This window comes from Borostomias antarcticus, assembly GCF_949987555.1.
Source record: "Borostomias antarcticus genome assembly, chromosome: 27".
NCBI classification, from domain to species: Eukaryota; Metazoa; Chordata; class Actinopteri; order Stomiiformes; family Stomiidae; genus Borostomias; species Borostomias antarcticus.
In genome coordinates, this window is record NC_140260.1 from 6,530,671 (window position 1) to 6,554,281 (window position 23,611).

A 23,611-nucleotide genomic window follows, 5' to 3' on the forward strand; every position below is an offset into this window, starting at 1 on the left:
ATCTGGGAACCATTCACAGTAGATAAATGTAGATGATCATAATCAATATTTCTAGCTCTAGAGAATAACATAAATTTAGTTTTGCTGACATTAGGAAGCAATTTAAGATTAAATATAGCTGCAAGCACTAATGTGGGGGCCAAGCAGGACGCGCGACGAAAGCGAAACACGTCATAGCTGCATTCGAATCCCTACCGCAGTTTTGAAAATCGGGCATATGGTTCAGAATAAACGCACTTACAACTTTGACAGGTTGGTGGCGCTAGAGAGTTTGAGGTGTGCCTAATGTGGTTATGATACATAAAAATGTTACTGAGATATGACCACACTTCCTGTTTGGTGGCTTGGATGCCAAATTCGATTGGCTGTAGCGAGCGAACGACTCTGACAATCGAAAATCCCTGTAATACTTTTGTGGGCATTGATCTAGAGAATGTGTATACAGAGTTTTGTGTAGATTGGTCAAAATTCCTAGGAGAAGATACATTTTAAGTGTTTTTCACAAAATCCAAATGGCGTGAAATCCAATATGGCGGACAATGATGTCATAGGGTGCGTTGAACTCAGCTCGAGCCAAGGAATCCAAAGGTCCCTAATTTTTTAAAATCGGGCTTACAGGTCAAAAGTTGCATGCACAAATGCACCTCCAACTTGGACACATTGGTGGCACTAGAGAGGGCAAGGTGTGGACATGAGACTTGGTGAGGAGGGTCAGGGTACTGTCCCGAATGACAATTTCACAACTTTTGACCATACGGTTCTATAGGCTGCCATAGACTCCCATGGCAGAAGAAATTAGAAATGTGCAATTTTGGGAAATTGCAAGTGTGGTTGCCCATTCTGTCATTATTACTTAGTGTTGGGTGTGTGTATGGTGTGTGTGTATCTTGAGTGTGTGCATATGTGTGTTGGATGTTGTGTGCATGCACTTGTAGTTCTTCGGTAACTGTAGGCCTTAAGGTTTCCGAGATAAAAATATTGGTGTTACCGATGAATTGGTGATACCGCCATTACATGGATATACTGGCTCGCGCTGGATTTTACATTTCTTCTACATGCCTCCGAACTACACCAAAGTGATCTCGGTGAGTCAAACGTCTTATAATATGTCGTAAATAAGGTCCAGGTTGTCAAAAACGAGCATTGTCCTTTAAGCTAATTTGAGCTACTGCTCAGCCAGTCTAGATTAAAATCACCCAATACAATCATTTCATTATCTGAATGCGCAGAGAGCCATCAGAGAGCAATTCTGCTAATCGATCAATGGAGTCAGCATCAGCAGAGGGAGGTCTATAGACACCAACCACATTAATAGAATTTCTGATCCCCAAATCAACCTTTAGTACAAGCACCTCAAAACATTTTGAGATATAGACCGCATTAATGACTGAAACAGCAAAGCAGGATTTTACATAGATGGCCACCCCCCCTCCCCCCCTAACAACCCTATCTATTCTGTATAAATTAAATTGCTGCAGTACTACTGAAGAGTCATGAACAGACTTCTTCAGACAGGACTCAGACAGGACGAAAATATCAGGATCAGCTTCTGACACAAGAATTTTTACATGGTCTAATTTATAGTGTTGGAGGAGACTTCTTATATTTAGGTAGAACAATCCCAGACCTTTTCTTTCTTTGAAGGACTGCGGGTTTAGGAGACTCACTCAGATGGCTGGGTGGTGGGCTGTTTGTTTAGGATCACTCAGATGGCTGGGTGGAGGGCTGTTTGTTTAGGATCACTCAGATGGCTGGGTGGAGGGCTGTTTGTTTAGGAGACTCACTCAGATGGCTGGGTGGTGGGCTGTTTGTTTAGGAGACTCACTCAGATGGCTGGGTGGAGGGCTGTTTGTTTAGGATCACTCAGATGGCTGGGTGGTGGGCTGTTTGTTTAGGATCACTCAGATGGCTGGGTGGTGGGCTGTTTGTTTAGGATCACTCAGATGGCTGGGTGGAGGGCTGTTTGTTTAGGATCACTCAGATGGCTGGGTGGAGGGCTGTTTGTTTAGGAGACTCACTCAGATGGCTGGGTGGTGGGCTGTTTGTTTAGGAGACTCACTCAGATGGCTGGGTGGAGGGCTGTTTGTTTAGGATCACTCAGATGGCTGGGTGGTGGGCTGTTTGTTTAGGATCACTCAGATGGCTGGGTGGTGGGCTGTTTGTTTAGGATCACTCAGATGGCTGGGTGGAGGGCTGTTTGTTTAGGAGACTCACTCAGATGGCTGGGTGGAGGGCTGTTTGTTTAGGATCACTCAGATGGCTGGGTGGTGGGCTGTTTGTTTAGGAGACTCACTCAGATGGCTGGGTGGAGGGCTGTTTGTTTAGGATCACTCAGATGGCTGGGTGGAGGGCTGTTTGTTTAGGAGACTCACTCAGATGGCTGGGTGGAGGGCTGTTTGTTTAGGAGACTCACTCAGATGGCTGGGTGGAGGGCTGTTTGTTTAGGAGACTCACTCAAGATGGCTGGGTGGAGGGATGTTTGTTTAGGAGACTCACTCAGATGGCTGGGTGGAGGGCTGTTTGTTTAGGAGACTCACTCAGATGGCTGGGTGGAGGGCTGTTTGTTTAGGAGACTCACTCAGATGGCTGGGTGGAGGGCTGTTTGTTTAGGATCACTCAGATGGCTGGGTGGAGGGATGTTTGTTTAGGAGACTCACTCAGATGGCTGGGTGGTGGGCTGTTTGTTTAGGATCACTCAGATGGCTGGGTGGAGGGATGTTTGTTTAGGATCACTCAGATGGCTGGGTGGTGGGCTGTTTGTTTAGGATCACTCAGATGGCTGGGTGGAGGGCTGTTTGTTTAGGATCACTCAGATGGCTGGGTGGTGGGCTGTTTGTTTAGGAGACTCACTCAGATGGCTGGGTGGAGGGATGTTTGTTTAGGAGACTCACTCAGATGGCTGGGTGGTGGGCTGTTTGTTTAGGATCACTCAGATGGCTGGGTGGAGGGCTGTTTGTTTAGGATCACTCAGATGGCTGGGTGGAGGGCTGTTTGTTTAGGAGACTCACTCAAGATGGCTGGGTGGAGGGATGTTTGTTTAGGAGACTCACTCAGATGGCTGGGTGGTGGGATGTTTGTTTAGGAGACTCACTCAGATGGCTGGGTGGTGGGCTGTTTGTTTAGGAGACTCACTCAAGATGGCTGGGTGGAGGGCTGTTTGTTTAGGATCACTCAGATGGCTGGGTGGAGGGCTGTTTGTTTAGGATCACTCAGATGGCTGGGTGGTGGGCTGTTTGTTTAGGATCACTCAGATGGCTGGGTGGAGGGCTGTTTGTTTAGGAGACTCACTCAGATGGCTGGGTGGAGGGCTGTTTGTTTAGGAGATAACTCAGATGGCTGGGTGGTGGGCTGTTTGTTTAGGAGATCACTCAGATGGCTGGGTGGAGGGCTGTTTGTTTAGGAGATAACTCAGATGGCTGGGTGGAGGGCTGTTTGTTTAGGATCACTCAGATGGCTGGGTGGAGGGCTGTTTGTTTAGGAGACTCACTCAGATGGCTGGGTGGTGGGCTGTTTGTTTAGGAGACTCACTCAGATGGCTGGGTGGAGGGCTGTTTGTTTAGGAGATCACTCAGATGGCTGGGTGGAGGGCTGTTTGTTTAGGATCACTCAGATGGCTGGGTGGAGGGATGTTTGTTTAGGAGATCACTCAGATGGCTGGGTGGAGGGCTGTTTGTTTAGGAGATCACTCAGATGGCTGGGTGGTGGGCTGTTTGTTTAGGAGATAACTCAGATGGCTGGGTGGAGGGATGTTTGTTTAGGAGACTCACTCAGATGGCTGGGTGGAGGGATGTTTGTTTAGGAGACTCACTCAGATGGCTGGGTGGAGGGATGTGTGTTTAGGAGACTCACTCAGATGGCTGGGTGGTGGGCTGTTTGTTTAGGAGATAACTCAGATGGCTGGGTGGAGGGATGTTTGTTTAGGAGACTCACTCAGATGGCTGGGTGGAGGGCTGTTTGTTTAGGAGACTCACTCAGATGGCTGGGTGGAGGGCTGTTTGTTTAGGATCACTCAGATGGCTGGGTGGAGGGCTGTTTGTTTAGGATCACTCAGATGGCTGGGTGGAGGGCTGTTTGTTTAGGAGACTCACTCAGATGGCTGGGTGGAGGGATGTTTGTTTAGGAGACTCACTCAGATGGCTGGGTGGAGGGCTGTTTGTTTAGGAGACTCACTCAAGATGGCTGGGTGGAGGGCTGTTTGTTTAGGAGACTCACTCAGATGGCTGGGTGGTGGGCTGTTTGTTTAGGATCACTCAGATGGCTGGGTGTAGGGCTGTTTGTTTAGGATCACTCAGATGGCTGGGTGGAGGGCTGTTTGTTTAGGATCACTCAGATGGCTGGGTGGAGGGCTGTTTGTTTAGGATCACTCAGATGGCTGGGTGGTGGGCTGTTTGTTTAGGATCATTCAGATGGCTGGGTGGTGGGCTGTTTGTTTAGGATCACTCAGATGGCTGGGTGGAGGGCTGTTTGTTTAGGATCACTCAGATGGCTGGGTGGAGGGATGTTTGTTTAGGAGACTCACTCAGATGGCTGGGTGGTAGGCTGTTTGGGAAATGTTAAGAGGTTAGAGATGTTGCATTTTCTATTATTAAGTGTTTACTTCACTCTAGCGCTTATTCTTACATGAATGGGTCTTTGGACAGAGACAGGAAGAACTAATTCAGGCGGTAGTCTAGGGGTGGGGGGAGGAAGTCTGGGGGGGGGGGGGGGGAGTTTCTCACCTGTCGACAGCCATGGTCGACAGCTGCTGGCCAGTGGGCATGGGTCAGTCAAGAGTCAAGACTGTGGCTGAGGAGTGTTTGCAACAGAGTAATACAAGTGATCTGCTAAAATGCATCCTCCAAGAGCACTAGGGTGGATACTATCATTCCTATAAAAAGATGGACGATTCCAGAAGAGGTTGAAATTTGCTATAAAAAATACGTTGTGGATTGAACACGCAGATTGGAGCCAGGTGTGGAGAGCTAGCAATCTTGTGAAACGTTCACATCAAAGACAATCATTAGCATCAGGTTTCTTTACCGACTAAATGCCCTGCCTTACTGTACATTTTGAAATTCGGTTTGCTTTTTATTTCTTGTTTCAATATCAATGTAACATACAAGAGGTTACGCACATCAATAACATACAAGAGGTTACGCACATCTATAAAAATGCATCAAAACTAATTCCAACCAACATCAAACCACTTTCTTGCAGGGTTTCAAGTAATGCACATTTAGGCTATAGCCTACATTAATAGTGTTAATAGGTACAGAATAGGCTATAGCAATATCTAAATAGCCTACAATCAACAGGTCTCACTACACACCAGACACACATCAAACAAACAAACAAAAAAAAACAAAAAATATTGCGTCATTATTAGTGTCTATGAGATGAAGCAACCAGTCCACACCGACACCACTACCACATCCTACTTCCTTTAGACAGACCATCATGCAACACTCTCTGGTTGTCTACATGCTACTGCACTGCTGCATGCTATCAATGAGTTAGCTATCCCTTAGCCCCTGGCATTAACTACAACGGGGAGACTGTATCCAAAGATGGCTGCTCTGGTTCCCAGTGGAAAGCCACTAACTGAGTTTGAGGCCGAGGCACAGGGCCAGCTCGTTCTTCTGGATCTTTCCATCTCTGTTAATGTCGCAGTGGCTGAGCAGCACCTTCCGGAACTTGTCCAGGTCTGTCCCGCTGATGCTGGTCTGTGCAAGGTCAAAGATCATAGGTCACAGAGATGGTCAGTCAGCTCAGTCTGTTATCACTTGTCATAACATCCCCACCATCATTCACATTTCAAAATAGGTCCTAAGCAGGCAGACTGTCATTCAATAAAAGTATACCTTACCCTAGGGGGGCAGCTGCCTAAATCTGACCTACAGTGTGGTAGTATTACCTGACCTACTCTAGGTTTATCTAGACCAACGATCTTGATAGACCCTAGTCTGTATCTGTCAGGAGGAGCTGTGTTACCTTTACTAGCTCCATCATGTCCTTGACAAACCCATCCACTTCTGGGCCCTCCAGAGCCCCGGTCTTACTCTGTAAACAACAAACAAGATGGCTGACCATGGGGATATTCCAGAAAGTGTTTTTAGTGAAAACTCTGAGTTTGCTAAACACGAGGTTGAATTGAGTTGAATTTGAATTGAGTTTCACTAAACCTGCTTTCTGGAATACCCTCCATAAGATAGTTTAGACATTATGTCCCCATGGGGGATTTTTTTTCTCTCACAGCACTGTACTGTACATTACAGGACAAACATTACGTACAGCAGCACACAGTCTTGACCCGCCTGGCTGCTGGGCCTGTGGTTCTAACGAGGAACAGCCTCTAACTCCTGTTTATGACGTACATACATGAGTGAACGGGACATGTAGGAATTAAACAACCTGATCCACATCATCATGCATCCCTAATGAACCAGGAGTGTGGAGCTGCAACCAGACCTCCACTTCTCTGCTCATTACGGTTCTGAGAAGAGGTACACACACCATTTGCTGGTACTGAGATCCTCCTTCATTTGAAATTTTAAACATATTTTATTTAAACCTTTATTTAACCAGGGGAAATCCTGTTGAGATTGAAATCTCTTTTGCGAAGGAGCCCTGGCCAAGAGTGGCCGCAATAAAAAACAAGAACATTAAGTCAGACAATACAGGAAAAGCAACACACACAAAAACACAAAACATAGAGGCAAAGGATTACAACATGACATACACCATAGCAAAACGCATAATACATTGGAAGTGCACTATGAATTGCTGAATGAATGAATACTCATCACTGAATGAATGAATGAATACCACATAGCAATGCCCAATCACATTAAGCTAGAGTCATAGCCTAGATGGAGAAAAGGCTTTCAGGGGGGACAGAAACCTGTCCAGGGAGGCAGATACAGGCTCCAATGGAGTCTGTCTCCTTCACTATGATTTTAAAAGCATTGAGTGGGATCAGCTCCTTAAGCTTCAGATCTGCCCGCAGGAGGTTCCGGGCTGGAGGGGCAGAACATGAAGGCCTGCTGGCCCAGCTCTGTACGAGCCCTGGGGACAGACAGCAGGAGGGGGTCGTTTGAACGTAGGGAGTAAGTGCTGGTTTGCAGTGTGATATACCTGCATAGGTAGGAGGGAAGCAGACCGATAATGGACTTATAAATGTAAATATACCAGTGTGTTAGTCTGCGCAGAGCCAGTGAGAGCCACCGGACTTTGGCGTTACGAGTGCAGTGGTGGGTCAGAGCTTTGCACCCTGTGATGAACCTCAGCTGGTGCAGGTGTTGTGCAGAGGCGTGCATGTATAGTAAGTCACCATAATTGAGCAGGGGCAGGAACGTGACCTCAACCAATTTTGTCTTTACAGCATAGGAGAAGCATGGTTTGTTTCTATAGTAGAAGCCTGGCTTCAGCTTTAATTTCTTTACCAGAATTTCAATATGCAGTCTAAGAGTTAATCGGTTATCAATTTGGAAACCCAAGTACTTATACTGCAACACTACTTCAACTGGACTTCCCTGCAAGGTCACAATATCAGGAAGAGAAGCTGTTGTACTCCTGGCATTACAGAACAACATCAACTTTGATTTTGTAGCATTCAGCACAAGTTTCAAGTTGAACAGCCGTTCCTGTACAATAACAAAGGCAGACTGCAAGGACTCAAGGGATTGAGCAAGCGTGGCACCGCAACAATAGATGGCCGTGTCAAAGGCATAGAAATGGAGAGCATTTAGAAACCATTTTTACCAAGGTTATTCACATATATGGTGAATAACAGTGGGGCGAGAACCGATCCCTGTGGGACCCCTGAGATTACGGACAGTGTTGTGTCCTGTCGGCGAGATAGTTCTCAAACCAGCCAGCAGTCTGCTCGGACAGGCCAATGTTGAGCAGCTGTTGCTTCAGGATAAGGTGGTCGACTGTATCAAAGGCCTTTGAAAGGTCGATAAAAAGAGCAGCACAGGTTTTTTTGTGATCTAAAGACTCAAGAATGTCATTGACAATCTTTAAAGATGCTGTAGTAGTGCTGTGTTTCTCCCTAAAGCCAGATTGAAACTCAGAAAGGATGTTATTAACGCTCACAAACTCACAGTTGGTCATTTCCAAACTTTCAAGGACCTTAGATAAGACAGCCAAGTTAAAGATGGGCCTGTAGTTATTTAGCAATGTAGGGTCCCTACATGAATGAATACATGTTCATTATGACAGATCCACATGTGCTCTAAACCCACACAGACATGCATTGTATCTACAGCTTATTAGATCAGTGTGGGAGGATGCAGATAAGAACAGAGTGCAGGGAGCTGTTGTCCAGCCTGGGAGGGCTGCTCGGCCCATAGAGCAAGGATCATATCAGGTTCAATGTGGATGTAGTTCAATAGTTCTGATCTGGATCTTGTAAATAAATATATTCTGGGAAAGTTCAGTGTCTGGAGGAAACCGACTGATGACTTACGACATCATAGTGAGCGAAGATCTTCTCAAAGTCCCTCTTCCTGTCTTCCAGGCTGCAAGCCTGATACAAAGAGGAGGAATTATGACCACAGGACAAACACCCAACTCTGACAATTAATTTTGATAAGAGTTTCAAATACAAACTTACGTCCATCTTGAACTTTAACAGGAAGTTCTCTTTCAGAGCTAAGATCCTGTAGAAGCAGAGGAGAGGTTCAACCGTGGTTAAACCAACAATCTAACGGCGATATGAACGGGTCCTGAACGATGAGAGCTGACCGGTACCTGGCTAAGTCGTTCAGATCCAGCCTGCCATCCTTGTTCCTGTCAAACATCTTCATCTGGAAGGAACCATGGAAAGACTCACTAGCCTTTGAGGGACAAGTCAGACTCTAGAGTAATCATCCAGCTACAATTAACATTGAAAAAAGTACGCCTGCATTATTTATTCACATGGAAATAAAAAGGCTATTACAGGCTGGGAGCCTCTTATGCTTTGGCACATTGTCTTACTCCATCATATTAGACAGACTAGATTAGTCCTCCACATTAGGTCCTTATATCCACACACTCTTCAGTCACAATCTCCTCCACAACCAGATTGAGTGAAACATTCAATGGGTATCAGATCAAATCAAATCACCCTCTCATCCTCTCTCTAGACAACCGTGTAACCCCTCAGTTACATCTGGGAGATTACACCCTGCCTCTGGGAGATTACACCCTGCCTCTGGGAGATTACACCCTGCCTCTGGGAGATTACACCCTGCCTCTGGGAGATTACACCCTGCCTCTGGGAGATTACACCCTGCCTCTGGGAGATTACACCCTGCCTCTTCAGAGAGAACCTCTGTCCAATCGGCTCGCACACACCACCACTGGGAGAGGAGGACGATTGGCTGAGACTGATTACTACTAAGAACCAATTAGCACTTGACCAGTGGTGATTGACAGCTGGTGGTGGTGGGGGGGTCTGAGTGGGGGCAGAGAGAAGGGGGGCCCTTGTTACCATGGTGTCGGTGTATTTCTGCAGCTGGGCGGAGGAGATGGTCTTATTGTGCTGGAGGAACAGGTCATGCAGGAACCCCTGGATGCACAGAGAGTCGACAGCAACAGTTTAAGATGGGGAGGCAGAGTGTGATGTGACTGTTTGAGTTGGGATGTGTGTACCTTGAGCTCGATGGCTGATATGTAGCCGCTGCAGTCAGCATCATAGTTCCTCCAGATCTGGCGGGTGGGGACACATCACAGATCACACAGGTCAGACAACCATTTATCAAGATCACATATGGGCTCCTTGGCAGATCTGGGTCCAAATGTTTTTTTAAATACTTTCTGTGCAGGACTGTTCTTGTCTGACACAATGGAACCAATGGGCTGTTCCCAAATATGCAAACCCCGCCCACCTGACAATCCAGACCCCGCACACCTCACACTCCAGACCCGCCTATCTGACACTCCAGACCACGCCCTCCTGACACTCCAGACCCGCCTATCTGACACTCCAGACCACGCCCTCCTGACACTCCAGACCACGCCCTCCTGACACTCCAGACCCCGCCCACCTCACACTCCAGACCCGCCTATCTGACACTCCAGACCACGCCCTCCTGACACTCCAGACCATGCCCTCCTGACACTCCAGACCACGCCCACCTGACACTCCAGACCACGCCCACCTGACACTCCAGAACACGCCCACCTGACACTCCAGACCACGCCCTCCTGACACTCCAGACCACGCCCACCTGACACTACAGACCACGCCCACCTGACACTCCAGACCACGCCCTCCTGACACTCCAGACCACGCCCTCCTGACACTCCAGACCACGCCCTCCTGACACTCCAGACCACGCCCTCCTGACACTCCAGACCATATACTGCTGTATCAATAACCCATCATTATCTTTGTTTTTTGTTGCTGTTTTGCTTCTTGTTTCCTTTGTCTTGTTTTTCTGTTTTTCCTTAGTTAAAGTCTGACTGCTATATTGGGGAGCCCCACTCGTCAAGCCCCTTGAGGGTTTTTTGGGGTTTCCCTGGCATGTCTTTTATAATTGAAGTGTTCTTTGTAATGTATAATTTGTATCATTGTTATTGTTGTTGAGTTTTATTTTATAATGTGCCAAATAAATTAAATAAAATAAAAATATATTTTTTAAATCTGACACCCCAGGCCACGCCCACCTGACACCCCAGGCAGACCCAAGCTAACGCTGAAGTATTTCAAATACTACATTCTATTTCAAATACTATTTAAAGGCAGGTGTGCTCCTTGGTACAGCCAGACCCATCGAGAGAGAATCATCAGATGTTACATTCATGAGTTGTGTGTATCTTTCAACGTCCTGCCCTGTTTGACATTTGACCTCACTCACCCTCATAAACTCCACACTGTTGTCCAATGGCGTCTCTCGGCGGAACATCAACAAGAAGTTCTCATCCTCCCGCAGCATCATGGTGGCCAGCTGGAACAACGTCCAATCAGATGGCAGAATCACCAGAAACATCAAGGATCAAGGGTTGAAGACATACCGACATACAGTTAGTTACTGTAAGTAGCGGAGGTGGTTTCAAATCACAGTCCTATGATGAGATAAGCCTGGCTGAGACACAGCAATGCCCCCTTGGTCTAATGTTAACATACTTGGTCTTGGTGAGAAACCTTGATCTGGATCTACCAAGTCCTCTAGTGGTTGGACGCGTTGTGGATCTGGGTCTACCAGGTCCCCTATTTGGCGGACACGGTGTGGATCTGGGTCTAATTTGTCCCCTATTTGACAGGACGCGGTGTGGGAAGTTTGGAAATAAGAGCAGGGAGACGTCACCTCCTGTATCTGCAGACGGCCGTCGGAGGTGGTGTCGTACGCCGACATGAACCTCTCCTTCAGCCTCTCCACCCTCTCCTCCGAGAGATCGTCCTTCAGAGGGAACACAAGGACGCGCTGTCTTTGCTGAGCCCTTCTCATTTACATTCTTATGGCACTTTTGTAGCCTATTATATTTCATTCAATGCCTATGTATGAGTGTGTCAGAGAGAGAGGGGGGGTGATACAGACTAATATTTAGGAGAATATGGACATTTTTCTTGACATCGAGAAGGAAAGAAAACCTCACTCACCCCAAGTTTTTTCATCATGTTTCGGAAAAAGTCGTCCAATTCCTTGCCTTCAATGTAACCATTATCTACATATACAAATCATGAAAAAATAACATACAGTTGTACGGATATACAATATTGCAGAGAATTGAGAACAAGAAATGAGCAAACAAGCATATATTACCGTCAAGATCAAAGTGTTCCCAAATCTGTAGGAAGCCCTCGGCGTCCAGACGATCGAAAGCGCTGTCCATGGTACCGGCTCAGTGCGTGTGAGGAAGGGAACTACTGGGTCTTACTGAATAGTTAATAGTTTATAATTACTGTGTCTTACTGAATAGTTAATAGTTTATAATAGAGAATAAAAAGGAAAATGTGTCCGCGTGCCAAGGCCACCACTCTGCTCATCGGTTCGAATGAGAAGTGACTTTATCAAAGCCAAATGAGTTCTGAGTGCGTGCGTCCCGGGGGCGTCTTTCCGCGTCACACGTGACCGTGGTGGTCTATGTTGATGGATCGTGGTTGTTGGTTTTGGACCTCGGCTCAAACCGGGGTCACGGGAGATAAGCGCTCTGTTCGCTAAACGGCTTAACGTAATGTAACCAAGAAGATCTCCTTGATTTATTTACCAGTAAAATGGTGATACAAATTGAGACACATATACAAATACAAGGGTATTGACAGTTAGATTTTTACTATTACGACTTTTGTTTCAAACATAGACATTGCATAATAATAAAAAAAAACGGGGGGGGGGGGGTAAAAATACAAAGTAAAATTCCATGAAAATAATCACCAACAAACCCGTTATTTTTTTTAACTTTATTTTAGGTTTACCAACCTTGAAAGGTTTCAATATATCCACATCAATATATATATATAAATATATATATATAAATATATATATATGTATATATATATGTATATATATATGTGCCCATGTTATATTATGAATCCCATAATAAACACATGTATATCTTTTGTTGATATGTATCTACACATATACATAAGGCATGCAGTGCTTTCAGACCCATGAGTGGCATATTAAAGTGGCTCTAGACAACAGCATTCTTTCCCAGGAGCACGGTTCATCTCCCTGCATTCAGCCTGGAGCAGTTAGAGCCAAGGCCCAAGCCTGGTGTCATTCAAATGCACTCTCCCTGCCTCCCAATACTTTTTACTTGAAGTGTACTCGTTCACTCACTCCCATAATATACATAGATTCAGAAGCACGAGGATGGGTCAAAGCGTGGACTCTCGCACCGGACCAGTGCTTTGAGATCCACGTGGAGGAGTGTCCCTACAGAGGGAAGTGAGGGGAGGAGCATTCCTGAGATCATCTCTTCACACAGGTGTGATGTCATGGCCGGGGGGGTCCTCTGTGTCCCCAGGGCTCCTCTCCTGTCTGGTATCCAGCTCAGGGCTCTCCTCCTGGGGGCAGCTCTCTGCCTCCTCCCCCTCTGGGCTGGGTCCACCGCTACACACACCATCAGAAAAGACAGACTTTGAGCTAACTTGACAAAATGAATGAAAAGACTGCAAGTATGAAAGGTTGTCTTTCTTCTCTGGGACTTGGAATAAGCTGTACCCATGATGAAACTCAAAAGTCCAGAGATTAGTTAGTCAGAAGATACGTAGGTAGGTAGGTAGGTAGTCAGAAAGTACGTAGCCTCGGTTGGCAGTTAGTCAGAAGGTATGTAGGTAGGTAGGTAGTTAGAAAGTATGTAGGTCGGTAGTTAGTTTGTCAGAAAGTATGTAGGCCTAGGTTGGAAGTTAGTTATTCAGAAAGTCTGTAGGTTGGTAGTTAGTCAGAAGGTATGTAGGTAGGTTACGGCACGTGCAGAGATCAAAGGGTGCTTGAGCACCTGCCCTTTTTGCCTCCTAATAGAGAGGTGCCCTTTTTCTGTAGGCCCTTTTTTTTATAAAGAAAAGAAAAATTAAAGAAAAATAAATTCCTGTCTGTGCACTGTCTGCCCTGCCCCATGTTATTGAATCAAAGGTAGGTCTCTATCATGGTAATTTATTAAGATAAAGCATGTTGACTGGGCTTTTCTGGTAGGCATACAGGCGCTTCTAACTTAGTAACCGTTCATTCTGCTGGATTGTAGGGTAACGCTCGTGGTGTCCATCAGTGACAGCCTACAGCCCCCCCTCCTCTACTGTGACGTGACGGCATAGCAGGTACATCTAGTTATGATAAACACATGAACAGTGTATCTAAGTCCTTGTTACCATCAGCTAATGTTCTATAGTTCTATAGTACATTCTGTGTGTGTGTGTGTGTGTGTGTGTGTGTGTGTGTGTGTGTGTGTGTGAGAGAGAAAGAGAGAGAGAGAGAGAGAGAGAGAGAGAATGACCAAGCAGTGATGTTACCATTGTATATGCTGTCTTACTTTGGGGGTGGGGGTTGTAGTAGTAGCAGTAGTTGAACTGTAGGCTATACAGTTACACAGAGCAATGAAATGCTCACTTGCAGCCAGATAGCATAATATTATGAACAACAACAGTAGGCCAATAAAACAATAAAAAACTAAAATAATACATTATACAATTACTTATAATAATATAATAATGTAGTAAGTCAATTACTCATTCTGATGCATGGGGACAGATGCTGAGGCTAAATTGCATGATGATTCCAAGACTCAGTATTGTGATATTATGTGAATTGGCACTAATGTGTTGGCACAAAGATTAAAAACAAAAGCAAAACAAAAACATCATATACTGTATCACTCACAGCTACATAGGATAAGCACTGTAGGTTGTTAGCTAGCTACTGTATTTATGGCTAGTAGCCTATTTTGTTTATTAATTTACACTACGTATTCTGGTAACTAAGGTAAATGTCTGTGCGTGCCCTAAGGTGCCCTTTTCTTCCTTTGGGCCCCTGCCCCTCTAACGTCTGTAGGTACGTACAGTAGGTAGGTAGGTAGGTAGGTAAGTAGGTAGGTAGGTAGATGGGTAGGTAGGTAGGTAGGTAGATTGGTAGGTAGGTAGGTAGGTAGGTAGGTTGGTAGGTAGGTAGGTTGGTAGGTAGGTAGGTAGGTAGGTAGGTAGATGGGTAGGTAGGTAGGTAGGTAGATAGGTAGGTAGGTAGGTAGGTAGGTAGGTAGGTAGGTAGGTAGATAGGTAGGTAGGTAGGTAGGTAGATAGGTAGGTAGGTAGGTAGGTAGGTAGATGGGTAGGTAGGTAGGTAGGTAGGTAGGTAGGTTGGTAGGTAGGTAGGTAGGTAGGTAGGTAGGTAGGTAGGTAGATGGGTAGGTAGGTAGGTAGGTAGATAGGTAGGTAGGTAGGTAGGTAGGTAGGTTGGTAGTTAGTCAGAAGGTACGTAGCCTAACCAATGTTACAGGAAGAAGAAAGGAGCCATTTTTTCAAGGAGAGAAGGTGATTGGACGAACCATACGCAGGGAGGGACCTGGTTCGCTCTCGATCCTCTTCCTGGTCATGTGACGGGTGGGAGTTCTTCAACGAAGACCACTGTCTCCCGGCAACAGTGGACTTGTCAGACTCCAAGGCCTCCACAAATGCACAGCTGTCTCCTGTAAGCTCAGCTGATGGAGGGAGAGAGAGAGAGAGAGAGAGAGAGAGAGAGGATAGGGGAGAGAGGATAGAGGAGAGAGAGAGAAGAGACGCTTCTTTAATTATGCTTCCATTGCACACGTTGTCAGTTTAATTAGAAAGCCTTCCTCATGTCATCTCCCCTTTGCTTCTTTAAAAAAAGCGCTGGATGAGGAGGTCTGAGGGAGGAGAGGGAGGCAAGGGCCGAAGTGAGGAATGGAAGGAAGAGTCTTGAGATCCACCCCGCATGGGGAGATGTGAGAGGCGAGTTGGAGGAGTATTGAGGAAAACCCACCATCTGTGGGAGAGGTCAGGCCTCCGACACTGCTGGAAGTGCTCTCTCTCTCCTGGTCCGACGGCGCCCTCTTCAGACGAGGCGCTGGCACTGGCGCTTGTGGGGAGCTTCTGATCGGGCATTCAGGAGAGTCACCTGAGAGTCCAACAGGAGATAGACAAACAAAACAAACAACTTTTGTCATACTGTGTTTTTTTTTTTCTGACAGCACACGGTGATGATGCACACACACGGCGTGACAGTAGTGTCCACTGATGAAATTCTTCTCTGCTCTAAACCCATCCTGTCGTCCTTCCTCCGGGAGCAGACAGTAGGCAGCATGCATGGGACGCAATCAGCCCCTCAGTCACGATCGGCCCCTCAGTCACGATCGGCCCCTCAGTCACGATCGGCCCCTCAGTCACGATCGGCCCCTCAGTCACGATCGGCCCCTCAGTCACGATCAGCCCCTCAGTCACGATCGGCCCCTCAGTCACGATCGGCCCCTCAGTCACGATCAGCCCCTCAGTCACGATCAGCCCCTCAGTCACGATCAGCCCCTCAGTCACGATCAGCCCCTCAGTCACGATCAGCCCCTCAGTCACGATCAGCCCCTCAGTCACGATCAGCCCCTCAGTCACGATCAGCCCCTCAGTCACGATCGGCCCCTCAGTCACGATCGGCCCCTCAGTCACGATCAGCCCCTCAGTCCTGCACCCCAACGCAGTACTCAACCGTCACACCAGGAGCAACATCCAAATGGTCCCAAGGTGATGTTTTGGGCTGTCAAGTCTCAGGCATGGAGGGCCTACCTTACCATGAGGGCATGGGCTCTGAACCACCTACCAGGGCTGTGTCCGGAGCTGGGGCGAGGGCTGAGGGGCGCTGAGGTGCGGTGGGCGAGCGGGGGCTTGGCGCCCTGGGGGGGTGGGGCTCTGGACTTGGGGACAGGCTCTGGTCCGGCGTCCTCTGGTTCCAACCCACCCCTCTGGCTGTCTGGCTTGGCTGTAAATTTAAAACAAACGACTGTAACTAGCTAGCTTTTCATGCATACAATTGAACGCAAAAAAGGTAAATGTTGAGTCCGACTAACCTGGTTTACCATCCTTCTTGGATGGGGTGGACTCAGACTGCAGAGACACAAACAAACAATATACAAAAACAAACAAACAAACATCCGATTGTTTGACAGCATGGAAACATGACAGATTTTCAATGGTTGTCCAGCAGAGTCTGATCTCACATGGATAGATTGGAATCGGAAGGAGGCATTTCAAGAGTATTCAGACATAATCTACCAACCTTTTGAGCAGCCATCTTGGCTTTCATCTCAGCCATCAGGTCCATGCCCATGATGGGGACCCCAAAATGGCGTCCTACGTGATGGCTTTCCTTACTGTCCCCCTGCTGTGGAAGTGATTGGTCCTCCTCTGGGGGGTTAGGGGTCAGCTCCTCCTCCGACCTATCGGGCGAGGTCTCAAAGAACTCCGGAGGTGGTGGTTCAGGGAACTCTGGTTCCACTGTGGGGCTCCTGATGAGAACCGGAACCCTCGCGGATGGGGGTTCCTCGGTGACCGCGGACACGGCGGCGTGGGGCGGGGTGGAGATGGCGGCGGCTCCGTGGCTCTTCTCGGACCGCGAGGCCCGGGACTTGATCATGTTAAGGAAACCGCTCTTCCTGGACTCACGTTTCTTCTCCCCCCCTTCCTGGGAGTGGGAGGAGCCTCGCAGGCTGGGCCGTCTGCGGGGGACAGAACAGCGATTGGTTTGTTGATTAATTGGATGGTTGGTTTGTTGTTTTATTGGCTGATTGGTTGATTGATGGTGTAGTGGTGTAGGACATGACACAGTCTACTGACTGTTCTACTGACCACCAAACAGTTGTGATATTGTGGGACACTCTGCCTCAGGTTGGAATGCGGGATCTTGATAAAGATACCCTCTCACACCCTGTTGTCACCCCCATCCCCCGCAACAGGCCAGGCCAACAATACACATCCACAGACACTCACAGTGGAACAAAGGAACCTCCATTCTTGCTTTGTTTCTTTAATAAAGATGAAACTGCTCCATCCTTCAACCATGTGATGCAAAAACCACGTGAATAAGCCCGGTGAATAAAGTCATTGTGCTGATGCATCATACAGTAGGACCCCACTCATCCGAACTTCAGAGATCCGAACCTCCCGGTCTACCGGACAGGCTTAATTTTTTTTTTATTTTTTTGAGCCTACTATCTGGTTACTGGTGGGATTTTCATTACAGTACTGTAGGCCTACTTGCATTTAAATCTGTCATAATAAACACGTACTGTATCCTACTGTGAATAAAAACAGAACTGTATGTAGACCTACATGTTGCCTGTAGGCTTTAATTTCTTTGTTACTTTAATGTCGAGCGCAAAACGCAAACGAGTCTGCTGCGCGAGAGCTGCATTCCTTGGTAGCCAGAAAGCGCGTCAGCAACCTGAAGCAGAGGAGTATCGAGTCATCTTCCCAGTTAATGGACTTCAGGAACACAGACGTGTTGTAAGCATGTAGATTAGCCTACTTAGGCTACAATAGCCTAAGACATGACAACTTGTCTGTCATTTCATTTATTTATTGATTATCATTTGCTCTAATTGTTCTAATGTTGGGTTGTTTTTAGGCTATACCATTTTGTTCTCCGAATACAGTAGCCTATCGATGCAGCGTAGGCCTCATTTGAGAATAAAGTACTGTATTTGATCAAAGCACGCACTCAAGTGGAAATGTGTTTATTTTATTCTAGGCTACTGTAGGCCTATTATAGGCTAGGCTGTATGAGTTTAGTTGGCTATTTGATTGCAACTTTGATGCATTTTCACAAGTAATTAAGGGTATTTATTGGTCTATTATGAGTCTATATGAAACAAGTACCACTTATTGAATTTGGTGCATTTTAACATGTTTCAGTCATCCTGACTTCAGAGATACGAACGACCTTCGGTCCCGTTGGGTTCGGATAAGTAGGGTCCTACTGTATTTGTATGCAAGTGTTACTGTGTTTTACAAATAACGGATTCTATGCTGCTGATTCTGTATAGCCGTGTTTGGTATCCATCTTTGGCTAAAATCATGACTCAGGTGTTAAGGCATGTTGTGGAATTGTCATATCATGTTGAAACCATAACCGGGATATTTGATGATTCCAGAGTGAGTACAGAATGTGAGCTCTGTTTTACGATGGTAACAAGGGCCCACTGGGTTATTGACCCAAGTGACCAATCGCATGCCTGTCCACACCCCCAGATCACACCTCACTCTCTGCTCCTTGTTTTCACTCTTGTGTGCTCTCAACTCTCCAGTAACTAAGTTTGTGCCGGTTGATAAGATCAGCCTGTATCCACACTCGACTGCTACCTAGGATCTCTGAGTCGACACAGGGGCTTAGGAAAATACTCTTCAGCAATCCACCTCTGGCGAGAGCAGAGGTTTTGAATGAGATATTTGCAACTTGTGAACTCTGAAACTGAACTTTGAACTCCGCAAACCTCAACTTCGCGCAGCAACGCTACTATCACTGTTTCAACGGGAGCGCAGGCGCGCTGCCCCCTTCATCAAACCGAGCGATCATCAGTCACGTGCCTCCTCCATGCTTCGAGCCAGACAACACCGCCCGGACAACGCGCTGACACACCGCTACTAAGGTTGTATCCAACAGTCTCCTATGATTGTGGTGTGAGATGCCAAAGTGTTGTTTAAGCTTAGAAGATTTAGGATAGGCTGTGATAACCCATGACATCATTCTTTTCATTTCTGCTGTGTTTTCATATTGCCACATGTTTTTCCATCTGTTATTTGAATTGTGTTATAATATTCTTTTGATAATTGATTAGTATAATTTCAATAAACATTATTAACTTTTGGCCACGTCCGAGCGCCATCACATTATCTTAGGTCCCTTGATTGAGTCAAGAACTCCGCCTACAAAATGAGATTGATGAATAAATTAGACTATTGATAAAGGTAATCTGTTTCTCTGTACGTAACAGAGGGGTGCCCCATACGAGTTTGATTTAAAGTCCAGGTTAACCCAGTTCAAATTTTTGTTATGAGCTTCATACACCACAGGAAAACATGTCATTAACCAGCCAGCCAAATCTGAGTGTTTAAAAATGTTGCTAAGTATATAAAATAAGGCTTCAAAATTGGTTAAAAATCAGCAGCATTCTCTGGTCTGAGACTGTGGGGGCGTGTCTGCTGAAGGCACCGAAGCCACACCCAATTGCGTGGAGGGGGTGTGGAGGGAAGAACCTGTCAAATAGTACCGTTCTCTGGTCTGCATAGTCACACTGGCACGCCGTCTCTTTTGTGGTAGGAAGGCACAGCTTTGTGAAAACAGAGGAGTTGAAATTACACTTGTCTAATGAGTCAAACGCACAGATGCTTCCTCCTAACGTACCTCCTGACAAACAACACAGGTAAAACTGTAGCTACTCTATACCAACGCGCCAGTGTTACTGCCCTTAGATGCAAAATACAAAAACAGGCAACGAGGAATGTATGAGTCTGTCCCTATTTTCTCCCTGCCACCTCCGGACCCATTCCTATCCCTCCCAGGCGATCCTGTCGTCCCTTGGGATCAATGGAAAAAGTTGTTTAAAAATACCTTTTAGTCACTGGCTTGAACAGCGCTGATAGCGCGAAGAAGCGTACACTACCGGAGTTGATAATCGGGACAGACTCATCCACTCTCGTTGGCAATGTTATGTGTGAGAATAACGAGCACTCGGCTTCAACTTTCCCTCTCATATCCAACAGAACTGGGATGTTCAGCCAGTAGCCGCCGAGCACCGCTTCACTGGGAGAGGGTGCGTCTTTCTCCAGCTGCAGCTGGTCTACCTGGTCTACCTGGTCTACCTGGTCTACCTGGTCTACCTGGTCTACCTGGTCTACCTGGTCTACCTAACCATCCCCCTCGCTCCCGGTCTCCCGCTGGTCTACCTAACCATCCCCCTCGCTCCCGCCTCCCGCTGGTCTACCTAACCATCCCCCTCGCTCCCGGTCTCCCGCTGGTCTACCTAACCATCCCCCTCGCTCCCGCCTCCCGGTCTCCCGGTCTACCTAACCATCCCCCTCGCTCCCGGTCTCCCGCTGGTCTACCTAACCATCCCCCTCGCTCCCGCCTCCCGCTGGTCTACCTAACCATCCCCCTCGCTCCCGGTCTCCCGCTGGTCTACCTAACCATCCCCCTCGCTCCCGGTCTCCCGCTGGTCTACCTAACCATCCCCCTCGCTCCCGGTCTCCCGCTGGTCTACCTAACCATCCCCCTCGCTCCCGGTCTCCCGCTGGTCTACCTAACCATCCCCCTCGCTCCCGGTCTCCCGCTGGTCTACCTAACCATCCCCCTCGCTCCCGGTCTCCCGCTGGTCTACCTAACCATCCCCCTCGCTCCCGGTCTCCCGGTCTACCTAACCATCCCCCTCGCTCCCGGTCTCCCGCTGGTCTACCTAACCATCCCCCTCGCTCCCGCCTCCCGGTCTCCCGCTGGAGAAATATACTGTAACCATTACCGGTGAACCCATACGCACATCAGGTGCCACAAATATGGCAGGCAGTTTCTGTATAGTTAACGCTTAGTCATAATATATCATCCGTAACGTTATTTGGTGGGTGGTCGCCTGGTCGGTGCTGCTAGCTATGTTAGCTAGACTAAGGTTATATACACACTCCCATCTGCAACAAACTACATAGCTAATGTTAGCTATAATTCCTCCTAAGATTACATATAATTCATCATAGCTGACATTACTACATAAATGTCAAGACACATATTTTGTATATTAACGTAGCAGTGTATTTCCCTATTGCTTACGTTACCTAGCTAACGTTATAACGTTAATTAGCTATAAGCACACAAGGCAGCGGTGTCGGCACCAAAGGTTGATGCGACAGGAGGAGAATGGAGGCCGGGGAGGGAGATGGTTGACAGGAGGAGAATGGAGGCCGGGGAGGGAGATGGTTGACAGGAGGAGAATGGAGGCCGGGGAGGGAGATGGTTGACAGGAGGAGAATGGAGGCCGGGGAGGGAGATGGTTGACAGGAGGAGAATGGAGGCCGGGGAGGGAGATGGTTGGCTCCGCCGAATTCACAAGGACCAGTCGTGAGTCCGTGAAACCCAAAAGCCTCATATTATAATTGCAGAAGCTTTCGGGAGTGAAATGTTTGCTGCAGAGGCGGGCGCTAGCGGTGACAGACTCTGTAACACCATGGCTCTTCAAAAATGCTAAACATTTGCTTCTCATTTCAGCTTTACTCGGGAGTTGAAAGAAGGAGACCTTATCATCCCATTCCTGCTGGCATCCAGGAAGGATGCATTTTCGTTTAGTTTTATGCATAGGCATTGCTAACTAAGAAAAACTAGCTAATTCTAGACTGCTGGTTAAAACAAGCTAATTCTAGACTCAAGATTGAGCAGGAGAACCGAAGATTCAAATCCGTTCTAGCTTTATATAGTGTTAGGGCGGGGATATGCTAAGAACACCGCTCTACGTCAACAAGTACCGTTTTAAGCCCGCCCAGAAAATCCAGAAATCAAAACTGGTCAAAAACACAAAACTGGTCTAACTTCACAATTCAGTACTACACATGGTTCATCCCATTTTTACATGTTATCAGCAATGCATCACTAACACATAGAATGTGTTTTCAAGCAAATCTCTGATTTTGGTTAACTGGGACTTTAACGCCTTAAATCCATTTTCCTTCATATTTGTGATAACCCGGTATAATCATAATTATACTGGTCATAGTCAGAGCTATAACCCTGCTACAATGGACTGATTTCAATTAAGGCACTCACTTGAAACTGAGTTTGGTGACTTTTTTAAAGAAGAAGTCATCCAAGCCCTCGTCCAGCTTTCCCATAAGGCCGTTCTGCTCCACTGCTTGTGGGGCTGGGCTGCTGACCGACTCACGCTGAAAACACAAGTGAGAAAACAGTAGAAAACACGTCAGAAACGAGAGTAAAGACATAAGGGAGCTAGAGAGAGAAGGAGAGGAAGAGAGAAGGAGGGCGGGAGGGAGAGCGAGAGAGAGAGGTAGGGAGTGGGAGAGAGAGAGACAGGTACTGTAGAGAGAGGGAGAGGTAGAGAGAGAGTAAGAGAAGAGGAGTAGGATCGCCGTGTCCGTGATCACCAGATGGACAGCAGAGTCGCTGCAGGCGAGCATACTGAGACTGATAAGATTACACCCTGTGCTTCCCATCTCAGAAAAATACATTAATCACAGTTTTTCAAAACAGCACACTATCCGTTAAATGCAATTATTGTAAGTCGCTTTGGATAAAAGCATTGGCTAAATGATAGATAAGATAGCAGCATTAAAAAGACAGATATCAGGGACTATCTACGTCCAAATGAGTGACTCCATCCATCGCTTGTTTGACTCCCCCGACAAAGAACAGTGGCTACAACAGACTGAACATCCTCAGCAGCCTGCTACACACATCGAAGGACCTGAGCCTCCTGAGGAAGCACTGCTCTGTCCTTTCCTGTAGAGGCCTCAGTGTGGTCAGTCTAGTCCAGTTTGTTGTTCAGGTGCCTTCCCAGGAACTTGTATGAGTCCACCATCTCAACTTCCTCCCCCTGGATGGTGAGGGCCTCTTGTTCCTTCTGAAGTCCACCACCAGTTCCTTGGTCTTGTTGATGTTGAGTTTGAGCTGGTTCTCCTCAGACCATTCAACACATCTCCAGACCACGTCCCTGTACTCCTCCTCATCGTCTGCCCTGATGCAGCCCACGGTAGAGGAGTCATCTGAGAACTTCTGGAGGTGGCACACACCAGAGTAGTGGCTTAAGTCGGATGTGTGGAGGGTGAACAGGAAAGTGGACAGGACTGTTCCATAAGGGGCACCCATGTTGCTAATCACCACAAACGACAGGCAGCCCTGCAGATGGACATACTGTAGCCTGCCAGTGAGGTAGTCTGTGATCCAGCCCTGCAGACGGACATACTGTAGCCTGCCAGTGAGGTGGTCTGTGATCCAGGCCACCATGTCATGGTCTACCTGCATACGTAGCTGGGAGCTTCTCTGTGAGCTGGAGGGGGTGGATGGTTTGAAAGCACTGGAGAAGTCAAAGAACATGATTCTCACTGAACTTCCTGGCCCCTCCAGGTGTGAGTAGGCTCTGTGGAGTCTGAGGGCATCGTCCACGCTGATTCAGCCTCAGAGAGAGGTTGAGTCTCAGAGAGAGGTTGAGTCTC

The 23,611-nt window shown here is 47.3% G+C and overlaps 2 protein-coding genes across 2 annotated transcripts in view; both read right to left on the reverse strand.

The window, feature by feature from the left end:
* Positions 1 to 5,576: 5,576 nt before the first annotated feature.
* LOC311326447 (secretagogin-like) lies at positions 5,577 to 11,802 on the reverse strand (the record flags this gene model as incomplete). Its single annotated transcript, XM_084459340.1, has 11 exons — positions 5,577 to 5,702; positions 5,971 to 6,039; positions 8,450 to 8,509; positions 8,597 to 8,642; positions 8,734 to 8,789; positions 9,458 to 9,535; positions 9,619 to 9,675; positions 10,827 to 10,916; positions 11,277 to 11,375; positions 11,570 to 11,634; positions 11,733 to 11,802. 11 exons carry the CDS (start codon positions 11,800 to 11,802, stop codon positions 5,577 to 5,579), a joined length of 816 nt encoding a protein of 271 aa, XP_084315466.1.
* A 587-nt stretch (positions 11,803 to 12,389) lies between these two features.
* Positions 12,390 to 23,611, reverse strand: part of LOC311326455 (F-actin-uncapping protein LRRC16A-like) — a 70,645-nt gene continuing 59,423 nt past the window's right edge. Inside the window, exons 32-38 of the mRNA XM_084459346.1 lie at positions 22,209 to 22,324; positions 16,686 to 17,124; positions 16,477 to 16,513; positions 16,230 to 16,388; positions 15,405 to 15,539; positions 14,950 to 15,102; positions 12,390 to 13,025 (exon numbers count right to left, since the gene is read on the reverse strand). Coding sequence (XP_084315472.1) covers positions 12,772 to 13,025; positions 14,950 to 15,102; positions 15,405 to 15,539; positions 16,230 to 16,388; positions 16,477 to 16,513; positions 16,686 to 17,124; positions 22,209 to 22,324 — 1,293 coding nt within the window. The 3' untranslated portion in view covers positions 12,390 to 12,771. The remainder of the gene's footprint in view (positions 13,026 to 14,949; positions 15,103 to 15,404; positions 15,540 to 16,229; positions 16,389 to 16,476; positions 16,514 to 16,685; positions 17,125 to 22,208; positions 22,325 to 23,611) is intronic.